Source organism: Chinchilla lanigera, unplaced genomic scaffold (genome assembly GCF_000276665.1).
Source record: "Chinchilla lanigera isolate Chin_1 unplaced genomic scaffold, ChiLan1.0 scaffold00063, whole genome shotgun sequence".
Lineage (NCBI taxonomy): Eukaryota > Metazoa > Chordata > Mammalia > Rodentia > Chinchillidae > Chinchilla > Chinchilla lanigera.
Window position 1 is genome coordinate 2,955,740 of NW_004955464.1, and position 14,812 is coordinate 2,970,551.

Here is a 14,812-nt window from a genome sequence, read left to right on the forward strand (position 1 = left end):
CCTCCCCAAGCTCCCCAGGAGGTAGTAAGTTTAGCAGTTACAGGATATACTTGTATCTTTATATACTAGCAAGGAACACAATAGACACTAAAATGAAAAATATCTTTTAAAGTCTCAAAAAAAGACACTTAGACTTAAATCCAAAAGCATGTATAAGTCTTACAAACTGAAAACTGTAAAATTCAGATGGAATCAAAGAAAATCTAAATGGATAGATAGAATTGCCCTGTATATGGAATGAAAGACTCCATACAGTTAAAGTTCACAGTAAAAACCTCAGTTCTTTCCCAAGTGATATACAGACTCAAGGCAAATGCTATACAAATCTCAGCAAGATGTTTTGTAGATATTGACAAGATTATTGGAAAGTGTGCGTGGAAAAGCAAAGGAACCAAAATAGCGAAAAATAATTTTGAAAAGGAAAAATGGGAAGTATCAGTCTTCCCAGTTGCAACACCTCCATCCACAGGAATCTAGACTCTCTGTTAGTGGCGGGGACAGAGGACCGTGGAAAAGAACTGAGGACCCGGAAATAGACTTTGCAGATCAACCAACCTGATTTTTTTCTTTACAAAGATGCAAATCAGTTCAATAGAGGAAATGGAGCCTTTTAACTATGATATCAGAGAAATAGGATAATGATAGCTTAGAGAAATAAACTTGGACCGAATTCTCACACCTTACACAAAAGTTCATGTTATTTACCTCCCCCAAGTGGCCAAAGGAAACAAATGAGACCAAAATTTGCTGGATTTTTTTTTTTTTAAAAAAGCACAGTAAATAAATTAGAGGGGGAAACTATTCTTTTTTAAAAAATTGGAAAGCAAATCTATACTAGGAATGGAGATGGGACATATTCTATCATAAATAGATATCTTTGAAAGTATGAATAGCTAACCAAAGTTTTCAAAGCAAAAAGTAGCAGGATAAAATGTTTTAATTAAAAGTCAGTGGAAAGCAGGGGATGCAGCTCAGTGGTAGAGAGTTTACAGTTCTGCAAGTGAAAGGAGAGGAAGAGAAAAAGAGGAAAAAAAAATCAGTAAAGTAAAAGTGTACGGTTACCCAAGTCCAAGTACATAATCAGCAGGATTTTAGGTTTGTGTGTCGATAATCATGTATTAACAATCCCTGAGAAAAATCTAAGATTTCATGAATTTTATCAACTTATTATATATTAATAATAAAATCTTAGAAATGCAAAAAGTTGCCTTGTCAGTTTTCTGAGCCAAATCTTGAGGACTCTACCAGCAAAAAAAGAGGAAAAAAAAAATAGGAAGAGGACTCCTGCTTGTTACACATTTATTAACAGTAAGGAGGAATCTTTTATAGCAAACTTTTTTTAAAAAAAAAGATGCAAGTAAGCAATTTTATGGAAAAACAGTAGCCAATGCTGTTCGAAGTATATTTCTATCATCAGACCCTTTACTTTCCCCATTAACTCTGTAAAGTGGGTGCCAAGGGGCCCAGTTTCACAGATGAGAAAACTGAGGCTCAAAGGAACCAAGTAATTCACCCGAAATCCCGCAAGAAAGAAGTAACAAGACTGAAATTTGAACCTATATTCATTAATAATTAAGGTAGTGATCATGTCACTAAATAAAATCCACAGCACTGTGAGAAAAAACAGAAGCTATTTGAACCACAGTCAATGGGCTCCTCTTTTCAAGCTGTGCTCGGTGTATAAAACATTTCGGGGTATGACATGGAGTTCATTTTGTGAAGTCAGATTTAGACTTTTGTCAGCCCTTTTCTCTTCCCTTTCAAGCTTGTCTTCTAAGTGTTATCACTAAATGTCAGTGCTTTCTTGTAAATATGGAATATGTTATCTATTACTAAACCAGGAAACTTCAAATGGTTTCGTATGCTTTCACTGACTATAAAGCCCATGCTGGAAATCCCCGCAGAGGCTTAAACCATGACCAGTGACCCCAAGGTTCCCCAAGCCGTGAGCACACAGCCTGCCCAGACCAGTGCTCCGAAAGCGGGGACGCTGGGCTCTTATCTTGTATCAGTGCTGTGCTGTGCTGTGCAGTGGAAATGGATGCACACACTGTCTTGAAATAATTTTTTTTCTTTATTTCAGCAACTTATGAAGTGGGAATTGAAGAACTCCAAAAGGTATTGTTTCTTCTCTCCATAGCACTGTGAACTAAAGCAAGTGTACAGCTTCCATGTAAAGTACCTTTTCGTGAGCAAGGAACAGTCTTGTTGTCAGTTTCCCCCGTTCATCAGGGTTTCCCAGACCCCTGTGCTGATTCTCAGTCCTGCATCCTGTGGTGTCAGATTCAGAGAAGATGTGTAGTGAGATAGCAGATGGTCTGACTACTCCGTCCCTTTATCTATGGCAGCCAGGGCCCGCTGGCCTTTAACAATTATCCCTTCCACAGGGAGAAGTCATGAGGCACAGTCCACATCTGTGGATCTTGTGCTCCTAAGAAAATGACCAGAGTCTTGAAAGCACGCTTTCTGGGCCGCTGCCGCATGAGGGACCAGGTTTTTCCTGGGGGGTAGTGTAGCAATTCACTTGGGCCCAAGCAGAGTCACTGCTGGCCTTGATCACAGTGCCTGACTGTGTGATCCCAGATCTCCATTTCCTTACTTGGAAAAGGAAAACGACCTAGGACCCTTGTGAGGATAAAGGAAAGGTAAACGTAAGGTGAACACAGGTAAATGTACTGCCTGAAAGGGCCTGGATGGAGCATCTCACTTCTCTGAGCCACAGTTGTGTCCCCTGCACTGAGCGCTCTTATCCATGGGGATAACAAACGTCAGTCTTGGTACTCTATCTGCAGCAGTAGAAGCTTAAGAAGTAAGGGGGCCGGTGCTGACTTCATGGAATTGCTGGAGAACTAAGTCAAAGTGTAAGCATTCAGTACAGTGCGTGGCTCACAACAGGCATTCACCTAGTATCTTCGTGGGGTTGGTTGAGTCTCTGCTGTTTGCTCGCTGGGTACCTTTAGTTCAGATCCTTTAGCTCTGCTTCACTTTTCTTCTGCTTGCTGCTAAGGATTGCTCATTTCTGCGAACACTTTATAGCAAGAAAAAAAAATGGTTATTGTTCTTATTAACGGGAATAGAAAAAATCTGCGAAAATGCTTTGCCTACCTGGTGAATCAACAAACAATAAACTGTTCTGCACACGTAAACTCTCCAGATGACCGGGTCTTCTCCCTTTCAAACAAAAAAACATGAGGGGAGTTTGGATTTTTAAACCTTTTAACCTCCGATAATCTTTTATATTTATTTCTGCATTTTGCAGCAGTGTGAGTGGAATCTGACTGTATCCTTTCCAGACAACTTGGAGTGTTCCTGAGTGTCGGACTGAGTGGACCTGGCTGGCGCTCTTAATGGATGACCCTAGGGCCCCCGTAGAGAGCTAGTTGCCTTCACGCCACTTGCAACTCTGGTTTCTGTGATTTTTCTCTCCTGACAATCATCCCGTCTAGCTCCCATGGCCATCTTTGTGCTCAGCAATGCTTTGCATCTGGCCAAGCATGCACCCATCCTTGTTGTGTGCCTGGTACTCATATACACAGGCACCCTACGAGCTGGTATCGCTGCTTCCACATTGCAGAGGAGAACTGAGCGCTCAGAGAAAGGAAGTTTCCTGGAGGGAACATGGCAGAGTATCGGACAGGTCCATCGGGCTTGGCGCTCTGCCAGGGCTGCATCTCATTTGCTAGAATTATGTTTCAAATAAAGGCCAGTGGTCGTTGCAGAAAGGCCTGCAGCTCTCTCCTCCAACGCCAGTGAGTAGATGAGCTCCAATTCCTAGGTTTTGTGGCAGTATTTTTAATATTTATTTTGTGTTTTCTTCAGTGTCTGGCTAGATACCAAATAATTAATGGCATCGTGTATGTCAGCACTGGACATGTGGAGGCTCAGGTGTGATCACCAGAGTGTCATTTCAATGGAGCAAATCTCGATGGTGTGGGAGCTCAGCTTGGGTTAGAGAGTGCATGATCAGGAAGGGAGAAATCCCTCCAATTTTGCCTGCTGAAACATTGCTCAGATGCCACTGCATATTCCCTCACAGGATTTCAAGTTCTTTCTTCTACATGTGTTGCTAGGAGGCTGTACAAAGAGCAATTTATTTTTCTAAGTGAAATCATGCATCTCCTCAGACACACAGTGGAACTTCAGAAATACTTGTTTGTTTTATGATTGGCTTCCAGCCCCAGAGGCAGCAGTTCACAGAACTTCCTGTGGTCACCCTCTGCCTCGACTTTGTGCTGAGAGCTCACCCCTTGCCCGTTGGTCTAGTCTCCTAATGATCTGTAACCAGGCAACAGAGCCTGATATGGAGAAATTTATGAAAATTACACTTTTCCTCTTTACTTTCAGCCTTGGAAGAGTTTTCTTCATCAAGAACTTCGGTGAGTTTTCTTTTCAAGAAGGAAAGCATGGCTGGGTGTGGTGGTGCATGCCTCTAATCCCAGCACTCAGGAGGCTGAGGCAGGAGGATGCCTGTGAGCTTGAGGCCAGCCAGGGATTCATAAGTGAGTTCAAGGCCAGCCTGTACTATGTAGTGAGACCCTGTCTCAAAATTAAAAAAAAAAAAAAAAAAAGAAGGAAACTGTTGGTCTGGCCGTGACCCTCTCACGACTGAACCATTCTTCCTCTGTGCTTCAGCTTGAGCTGGTCCAGTTTCCTCCACACCCTGCAGGTCCCTGATTCAGGGCGGGTACTCGGTGATCCCACCCTGCCTTCCTCTCTCATCTCATCCTGGCCTATGCTGGGCTCACTTAGCAAACGCTAGCTGGTAAAGCAAAGAGGAGCAATGAAAGCTCTGGTTCTAATACAGCATGGAAGGACAAAGCAGTAGAGGAACAGGGACAGTGCACATAATAGCCTGAGACAGTCAGGGATGGATTCTCAGAGGTAAGATGCTCTACACAGAAGCGTCTTATTTGTCAGCAATTTAAGATTGAGAAGGTATACACAACCATAATTAGCTAACAAAAAAGGAGAGTTGCTCAAGAGGACACAGGGTTTGGGTGACTATCAGAGTTTAGACTCTAGCAGAAGTGGAGGGAAGGAGCAAAGAGGTGAGTTGGAAAGAAAGACAGGAGCTTAAAAGTTTGTAAGCAGGAATCGACGCTCTGGCATTGACCGGAGCAAGTACATTTTCTGTATGGCTGATCTGATCCTGATCTCTTCTCTTAAAAAAACAAGAAGGAAATCGTATCTGTTTAGTCATTTTTCTCACTCATTTCACTTAGGACTGGGCAGCGCACTATTATCTAAACACTCTAATTCTTACCTTTTCCTTGGCATCTCTTCACATTTTAGCCCTAAACATGAAGATGAAGATAAACACATGCAGGAAAAAGAGCCACGTGAACAGGAACATCAAAAACCAGCGCAGGAACCACATTCACAGCATCCTTTCAAGGTACCGTTTTCCAGGATTCCTGGCCAAATGGCGTAGTTCAGATGTGTGACAGGATCTGTTTGGGGGGACATTTTCAAGATGCAGACAAGCAGCTCTCCAGGCAGAGAGGGCAGAGCGTGCAGTGGGTGTTGGGTATATTATCAGGTCATGAGTGTGCAAGATCACAGAGCTAGCGCTGCCAGCTTTCCACTTATTTCTCAGGAAGGGGCCTTGGAAGCAGGGTTGGAGCTAGAATAGGTTGAGCAAAGCACCTAGAGTGCAAGGTACAAAGGCAGTCACTCTCAGTGGCCATCTACCTTAGTCCATTTTCTGCTGCTATAGTAAAATACCCGTGACCAGTCATTTTATAAAGGGCAGGAGTTCATCTGGCTGGGAAGTCCAAGAGTAAGTGTGGTGCTGACATCTAGGGAGCACCTTCTTTCTGTTGCATAACACGGCAGGGGTCATCATCTACAGAGACAGCAAGCAAGCCAGAGTGGCCTTGGATAGCAGAGTCGCTCCCTTGGCTCCCCACTGAGGGGTGTGATAGACCCAGCCTCCTCCCAGAGGCCCACTCCAAATACCATTAACATATGTGCTTGAGGACTAAGTTGGGGGACGCATTTAAACGCTGCCCTTGCCCACCATGGAGTAAGGGTCGCCTTAAGCTTCGTGCTCTGAGGTCCTGTTTAGAAGTCTGTTTCTGAGTGTAATCATCTTACCAGGAAAATGAGAGTGTATGATTCTTTCTCAGCTGCCATCTCCACTCACATCCCATTTTACCTTGTTCACCATGATAAAGAGAATACAGCCAGGTGTAGTGGCTTACGCCTGTAATCCCAGCACTTGGAGACTGAGGCAGGAGAATTGCCGAGAGTTTGAGGCCAGCCTGGGCTACATAGTGAGTTCAAACCTACCCTGAACTGCATAGTGAAACCTTTTCTCAAAAAAAAGAGAGAGAAATAATGTGCACTTTGTAAGACACAACGTACCATAAAGATGAGATGTACTGTTCTTTTGTCATTGTGAAATAGGTAGGTGTGTGTGTGACAGAATCTCCAATAGACACTTTCCCCTTCAGTGTAGTGGTAGAACACTAAAACAGTACATACTGCCAGAGCTACTGCCGGTGCTGCGCATTCTAGACGCTGGATTGAAATGGTTACTCTTTTAATACAAGATGGTCCAATGCTACCTGCAGGGCAGGGGTACATGGAGCAGAGTGCTGGTGGTGTAGCCTGAACTAGCCCAGGGATGGGGTGGACGAGGCTGGGGTAGACAGAATGTCTGACACAGGGCAGTGTCATTCAAAGGGAAAAGTCAGTGATTAAGGTGGGATCCAGAGGGGCTGGGGATTTAGCTCAGCAGCACAGTGCCTGCCTGGCAAGGGCAAGGTTGTGAGTTCGATTCCCAGTACCGGAAAAAAAAAAAAAAAAAAGAGAGAGAGAGATTAAAGATGGGATCCAGAGCCAGGGAGCAGCACTGTGATCAATGATGCCACATGTGAGTGTTGATAGTGGAGAGTAGGATGGGGTTGATCCGGGGTGTACAAGAAGGAAATAAACCTAAGGATACCAACCATAAAAAGCAGGTGTGGCTTCTTTCTCACTGCCAGCTAAATGGCAGAGCCAGGTATGAGGTCAGACTACCACTCAACGGTCATTCCCGTATGGAGCTGGTTGGAGTTTAGAAGTTGTTAAAGGTTACTGTTTTGTTTGGATGGAGTGGGAGGGGTGGCTGGGGAGTGCTCTTGGGGTACAATGCACAATGCACTCTGACTGAGCTATCTCTGCGAAGAGTCCCCGGCGCAGGCCGAAGGCAGTCAGTGCACTGCTTCTCTCTGGAAGCGGTCAGTGTGTTTGGGTAAAATACTGTCCTCATTATGTTACCATCACTTTCCCCCCATTTAAAAATTTCATTCTTGGCTCTGTGAGTGGCAAGAATGGCTCTCCTCTTATTCTCCACGCAGTGTGCCATGATGCCGCCAGAATCGTGGGTACTTCCTGCTTTATATTAATTACATTGGCTTGTCTCACGTACTTTCAAATAGGACAGCATAGCCCGCCCTCTCACGTTCACCTGATAATGGGAACACACTCAGATAGCCGAAGGTGGTCTAGTTCTTTGCTCTCCACTGGCTTCCAGCCAATCCACTTAGATCTTTCTGAGACATAAATCTAACCAAGTTTCTCCCTGCTTTGCTCACATAACTAAGGCATAAAGCCCAACCCCCGCCTTGCACGTGCGGCCCTTCAGGACTCCGCCCCGCTCTGTCCTGTCTTTGAGCCTCACCTGAACTCTTTCTGGGGTCTCCTCCCTGTTTGCTTTCACTGCTCACTCGGCAGCAGCCGCTACACCACCGCTGTGGGGAGGCCATTAAAGCGTTCCAACTGCCCCGCCTATGCCCACACGGATTCACCTGCGGCCCTTCCTTGGTCCCCTCCGTCAGTCTCTGACCTACATTTTTCAAAGCACAATTTAGTAAATCCTGCTTTTTGAAGTGTTCCCCAGCCCCATCTCCCAGCCAAGAGATCCACCTTCCCGGTCCTGTTTCCACGCCGTAAGCAAGACTTCTCTCACTAACATGGGTCACATTGCACCAGTTCGCTGCAAGTATTGTCTCTGTGGCCGGCGTGCTGCACGCTGTGCCCCACAGCTCTCCAGATCCCCTCCAGAGCTGTGCGCGCCCACCTTCGGGACGTGCTTGAGAAACACAGGAGGGGGAAGCACAGAGGCAAGTAAGAAGGGATAGAAGAGCGGGGGATGGGAAGACACAGGGTCAGGCAGAGAGAGAGAAAAGAGAAGGAATGCCCAGCCGCCTTGAATGGTCAGGAGCGCAGGGTTCTGAGGTTGAGTCCCACCTCTATAGATTACTAACTGTGAGACCTGAAACTGGCTATTTAATCTGTCTAAACTCTAGCAAGAGAACGGATACTCTAAGGATCTCTCCCTGGTGATGAGTGGTGTCAGGATGATTAAGTGAGATGAGAAACATAAAGCACTGGCCTTGTAGTCCCTGCTTCCCTGAAGCCTGTGGGGCTGACTCATGCCAGGCACTCACTGGCCATTCAGAGGCAAACAAAGGACATGGCCTGTGCCCCTGAAAAACTTGGAGTCTAGTAAGACAGCACTAAATCGTGAACAATAAATAATAAATGATGGTTGTCCTTAAGGAATGAATGAATGGATGGCTGGGTGGATAAATGAATGAATGAACAGCTCACAAAAAGAAGGAACAGACTGGCTAAACCTCCCTGTTGCATATGTAGGTAGATGTTTATGAGGTGACACCAGAAGACCTCCAGATGACCAGCGTCCACAGAAACAGATGCAGCATGGTGGCTCCACCACAGGGAACCATGGCTGACAAAGTGGAAGCAAAGTCTTATCCTGAGGATGTGAACCTGGCCAGGTGCTCCCAAGACCAGGGTAAGTGTGTCTCTCCCTGGTCTTCTTCACTGTTGCCAAACTGCTGTAGAATAGGAACATGCTGAGATTTTTTTTTTTTTGAGGGGGGGTGTTTTCTGGTACCGGGTATCGAACTCATGACCTTGTGCTTGCCAGGCAGGCACTGTGCCACTGAGCTAAAGCCCCAGCCCCGCAGCTGAGATTTTATGTTGCAAATACTTACTGAACATCTATTATGCACTAAGTATCTGGCCCTAGTGAGGTAACTTGAGTAGTAGAAAGAACATGGGATGAGAAGTGTCCACACTCTGACACTTCACAGTTAGGTGACAAGTGACTTCATAGGCCAGCAGCTCCATTCTTCATTTATCAAAGGGATCATAAGATGGGCCTTGCACTTCCTGAGGTCTCCACTGAAGCTTTAGTCTTACCCCATAGTTTTATACATTGCCCTCTTTGGGATTTTAGCAGGTATTCTGACCTATCACACATTGTGTGGCCTCTCAGGCCTTCCTTTAAAGCTGAGCAGAAGTCTTCATGATCCTGAGTCTCTTATATTCTGCATTCCTGCTCTGGAACTGTGGGTCCAGGGGCCTCTGAGTGCCTGTTTGGCTGAATATGATGAGACGAACCCTAGAGAATCAGTTCCCTAGGCAGCCCTTCTCAAGAGGAAGCGCGACAGTAACTGTCTTTGGAAATGAAAAGTTTATGCCTTTGCACCCTTGATCCTGTGATGGATAAGGTCCTGCTGATTTCAGAGACCCCTTAAGGTGTCTTTCTTTTTATCCCTCTACAAAATACTTGGCTTTGTTTGTTTCTTTACTTTTGTTTCCAGGGTTGAACACTAACATACATCCCCAATCCTTTACTTTTCTTATTTTGAGACAGGGTTTTGCTAAGTTGCAGAGTTGCCCAGGATGGGTTTGAACTTGTGATCCACCTGCCTCAGCCTCCCAGAGTGCTGGGATTAAAGATATGTGACACGAAACCCAACTATGACTTCCTTCTTTTTAGCACATGTTTGCTATACATACTGATCACATTCATCATAGGGAATTTGTACCTGTGCATAATATATCTTCATGCTTTTTTCCTTCATGCTTTTTTTCTCTGCTCCCTTCAACCTTTCTTCCATCTCCATTTACAAAGCTTTGTTTCCATTTTTCCTTCCCTTCCATCTTTTTAAAAGACCCTTTTCCCTTCCTTATCTTCCCCTCCCCAACATCTTATTTCCCTTCCCATTTAAACAAGTTCTTCCTTTTCCCCAATATCTGTCCTCTATTTTGTTGTTGTTGTTGTTGTTGTTGTTGTTGTTGTTTTTTTGGTTTTTCTCCAGTACCGGGAACCGAACTCACGACCTTGCACTTGCCAGGCAGGTGCTTTTGCCGCTGAGCTAAATCCCCAGCCCTCTGTCCTCTATTTTGGTCCTTACTTACCTTTTGAGTTTCTTGTACAAGAGAAACGCTGTTATATTTAAGCTTGTGTGTCTGATTTATTTCACTAAGATTATGGCCTTGAAGTGCATCCATTTACCTATAAAATCTCAAGTTTAATCTTCTTTATGGCAAAGTAGTACACCATTGTATATAAAAACCACATTTTCTTTATTCATTCATCTTTGTAGGCATATGGGCTGTTTCCAATATTTAGGCATTGCAAACTGTGCTGATATACACATGGGTGTGCCTGCATATACTGTTAATCTCTTCAGTTCAGCCAGAAAACTGGCTTTGGCCCTATTTTCACCTACACTTCTTTTTTGGCCAGACTAAATTTTTCACCCCTTTCTGATCTCCTTTGTTCTCCCAATTCTCATTGCAACTCTGGCTAAAAGCAGACAGCAATAATGATACCACTGCTGGAACACTGTGCTGCCTTGAGATTTCCACAGTCAGTTCAGTCTGTATCTTTCCACTCAGCTGCACAGTTTTAGGCCATGAACAAAACCTAGACAACTTCTTTGCCTATACGTGACATACACAGTCCCTATCTAATTCCTATCAGAGTCCTGACTCCCAGCTGAAACTTGGTAAGCCCAGTCTTCATGCTGACTTACCTATCAACATTCTGGTGTTCTGAGCTCCCACCAGAATCCCCACCCAGCTCTGCTTGTAGCATTTTAGGGCTTCTCTGGCCTTTATCCTCCATCTTTCAAATTCCTCCCACAAATCAGTTCCACAGCACAAGGTCAGGAATAGTCACAGCAACAGACCCCACTTCTCCGGTGCAGTTTTCTGTGTTAGTAAGCTTTCTGATGAAAGCACAAAACACTGACATACACAATTTAAAGGAAGAAGGATATATTTTGGTTCATAGATTCAGAGGTTTCTGTCCATGGTCAGCTGGCTCTGAGGCAGAAATATTGTAGTGGAAGGGCATGGCAGAGGAAAGCTACTCAACTCATGGCATCGGGAAGGAGAGAGCTGGAGAAAAGAATCAAAGGGAAAGCGATCAGGCACCAGATGTAGTTCCCAGAGTCATGTCTGCATACCCCCAGACACACTCAGAAGTGACCCGTGATTTCCCGGGAGTCTGTCAGGCCCATCAAGTTGATGACCCACATTAACAATTACATTGACTAAAAAGTACTGAAAGAAAGTCCAAAGCATGAACTTTATAAAAGCAGAAGAAAAATAATCCCAGATAGCAAGTTTTGGGACAGGAAAAAAAAAGCTGAGCTAAAGTATCAATTCAATAAAATAATAATGACATCCACTTGAGGGGAGACTAAAATATTGAGCATGAATAGCACAGATGTTGAGAAGGTGATCAAAGTCAAAGCATTCTAAGGGTTTTCATTGTGAAGGAAGTAACAATGTTAATTTGCTTTATCCTGAAGAGAGTTAGAAAAACTGGGAACATTTATTAAATGAGTCCATTGAAAGAGCAAGAAGGCCATTCACAAAGCAGGAGAGATACATAGAGACAGATAAGGTACATATTTGACCAAAGGCTCATGTAGGGAATATATAACTCTTGTATAAACACCCTTCTATTCAGAAAATATAAGAGAGAAATCAACAGTAAAAAAGCAATATAGTGAAATTGGGAAAATGTTTGAGCAGGCACTTCACCAAAGAGCATATAAAAAAACAAATACAATATGAAAGTCAACCTTATGAGCACTGAAAGAAATGCCGATGAAATCTATCTGCCCATCAAAATAGAGTCAATAAAAAAATACAAAAAGTGTCAAGTGATAATGAAGATATGGACCAACCGGAACTCTCATAGTCTTCAGGGATTGTAAATTGGGACAAGGATTTTGAAAACTGGCACTATTAAAATCAAGCATGTACACACACACACACACACACACACTCCTGTGACCTAAGTATTACATACTGTGTATATACCTAATAGAAAAGCTTACAAGATGTTCGTGGAAGAACGTTTTATAATAGCCCAAACTGCAGTGTCCAAATGTTATCAAAAGTAGAATGTTCACACCATGTAAATATACTGCACTACGGTCATATAATGGAAGACAAAGCCATGGGAATGGATAAATTGCAACTAAATGCAACACCATGGATGAATCTCGCAAGCGCAATAGCAAATGAAAGTGGATAATACCAAGGACTACATTCTGAATGTCTGCATTAATAAAAGTTTAAAAAGTTTAAAAGCAGAACGTACCTTTGGTATTTAAAGTCAGGAGAATGGTTGCCTTGCAGGAGGGAGTAATTGCCGGCAGAGAGCACAAGTGGGCGCTCTGGGACAATGGCGAGACTGGCTTTGCACGGGAATGCTTTCAGCCTGGGAAAATTCACCGATCTGTACCAATACGATGCTGTCATTAAACTTTAACATAGAGTAGGAGGACTGTTACAAGATAGACAGCACGTGTGCCTTGCAAACAGGAAGGAAGAGAAATAAACATAATGAAGAAAAGAAACTTCACTCAATCAAGGAGGAGAAAGCTAGGTAATGGGGAGATGACTATGACCGAAATACATTATGTGACTTGAAAGAACCTTCTCCCCAACTGTGAACCTAGGGGAAAAGGTGGGGCAAGAGGAATTATGGGGGAAATGATTAAAGAAAGCTGTGCACTGTGCAGATCTACCAAAATGAATCCCATTACTCTGTATGACCAATATGCACTAATTTTTTTAAAATGTGTGTAAAAAGAAAAAGAGAAAAAATAGAATGAAATGAAAATAGTATATAAAAGTATATGTAAATTTTAAAGTATTAGTAAACACTCTACATATAAGACACTAACCTCATTAGGTAGAAGAGACACGTATTCAAATTGTTCAATATTCAAAAAGTACTTGAGGGCTGGGGACTTATCTCAGAGGCAAAGTGCCTGGCTGGCAAGTGCAAGGTCATGAGTTCAATTCCTGGTACCAGAAGAAAAACAAAACAAACAAACAAACAAAAAAAAACCCAAAAAGTACTTGAGTGCGTTTGATGTGCCCAGCATTGTTCTAGGTGCTGAAGGTATAGCAGCAAATGAAAGGCTAAAATGTCTGCCCCACTGGGGTTGCAGTCTGATCAAAGGAGACATAATAAGTACATAAATAATAAAATATTACCACATGGAATGGTAGTAAATGTTGTGCAAAATAAAATGAGGAAAGATAATTATGGGGCATGTGGAGTTGGCAATTGCAATCTTCAAGTGTTCATGAATGACCCAGATGGTCTAAAGTAGATGCAGAATACATAAATGTGTCTAAGAGAAGAATATCCTGAGGAATTCACACACTAGTGGAAAAAGAAAGTGTAATAACTATATATAATGGAATACTACTCAGCCAAAAAGAAGGATACTTTGGAGATATTTGTATGAAAACAGACAGCTTTGGAAAATATAATGTTGAGTGAAATAAATGTCACACAAACTAAAGTACCCTATGTGGTGTCTCATCTGAGTAAGGCAAAGCACAAAGAGCTTAATAAAGGGTGGACAGAAGGAAAGAAGGGGATGAATCTCTTGCAAACAGGAAGGAGTCCAGCAGACCAAGGGCAAGGGGCGAGGGGAGGGAAGGAGAAGGAGGTGGAATAAAGAGACGCCGTGTACAGAAACCTAATAACCTCAGTGAACACAAACCTCACATGTCATAAACATGAGCTGAGATCAGTAATATCCATGCACTCGAAAGAGGAAAGAGCGCTTAGAGGCAGAGGCAGAGGTGGGAGCAAAAGGAATGGGCATTAAAAGAAGAAACAAGCTGTACTGTGGACAGGAGCCACTCCCAAGATGAATGCAGACATCGTGCACCGCAAACACATGTAACAATAAAGAATGAACAGTAAGTATGTGATACAGTGGAGGGCTATGTGCAGTTAGAAGTGCAACACAGAATACTCCGGGGAAGAGGAAGAGAAGGGCGTGTGCTGTGAGGCGGGAGAGCGCTGCGTGTGTTGGCAGTGTGGCCAGGGGCCCACAGGACTAAGCGGCCGCTGCAGAGGGAACAGAGAGGATGGTGCAGAGAGAGCCAGAAGTCGTGAGGATCCTGCAGGAACTATGGTGTTTACCGGAACGAGACGTTTAAAAGCCCTGAAATCTCGGAGTGGACCAAAGACACGGTCTAACTGCCTTTTAAAGGATCGTGAGGCTGCTGTCTTGAGAAGCAAATGCAGGTTAAGTCAGGGAGACCTGTTAGGGGTTGCAGTAACTGAGGGGAGGGCTGACGGCCGTTTGAAGGAGGCGTCTGTGATCTCCTTTGTTTGGTTGGTTTTTGTTTTTTTTCCGAAACAAGGTCTTGTTTTGTAGTTCAGGCTGTCCTTGAACGCACTATGTACCCAAGCTGCCTCAAACTTGCAGCGATCTTCCTGCATCAGCCCCCTAAGTGGTCGTATTACAGCTTGTGCCACCTTGGCCAGCCGATGGAGTTGTTGAGATGCATTTGGATTCAGGATGTCATTTGAAAGTAGAGGTGATGGATGGTTATCACCCAGAGGTGAGATGTGAGAGAGGAAGGAATCAAGGATGTCTGCAGGGTTTGGAACCTGAGTGACAGAATGGATAGAACTGACTTTTTTCCTGAGGTGTAGACTTTACACCAAACTTTTCAG

At 43.8% G+C, this 14,812-nt stretch overlaps 1 protein-coding gene across 3 annotated transcripts in view; it reads left to right on the forward strand.

The window, feature by feature from the left end:
* LOC102023567 (chromosome unknown open reading frame, human C1orf168) overlaps positions 1-14,812 on the forward strand; it is a 99,315-nt gene that overhangs the window by 58,448 nt on the left and 26,055 nt on the right. For all 3 annotated transcript variants that reach the window (XM_013521593.1, XM_013521595.1, XM_013521594.1), the window contains exons 6-9: positions 2,084-2,118; positions 4,345-4,376; positions 5,293-5,395; positions 8,644-8,803. In XM_013521593.1, coding sequence (XP_013377047.1) covers positions 2,084-2,118; positions 4,345-4,376; positions 5,293-5,395; positions 8,644-8,803 — 330 coding nt within the window. The remainder of the gene's footprint in view (positions 1-2,083; positions 2,119-4,344; positions 4,377-5,292; positions 5,396-8,643; positions 8,804-14,812) is intronic.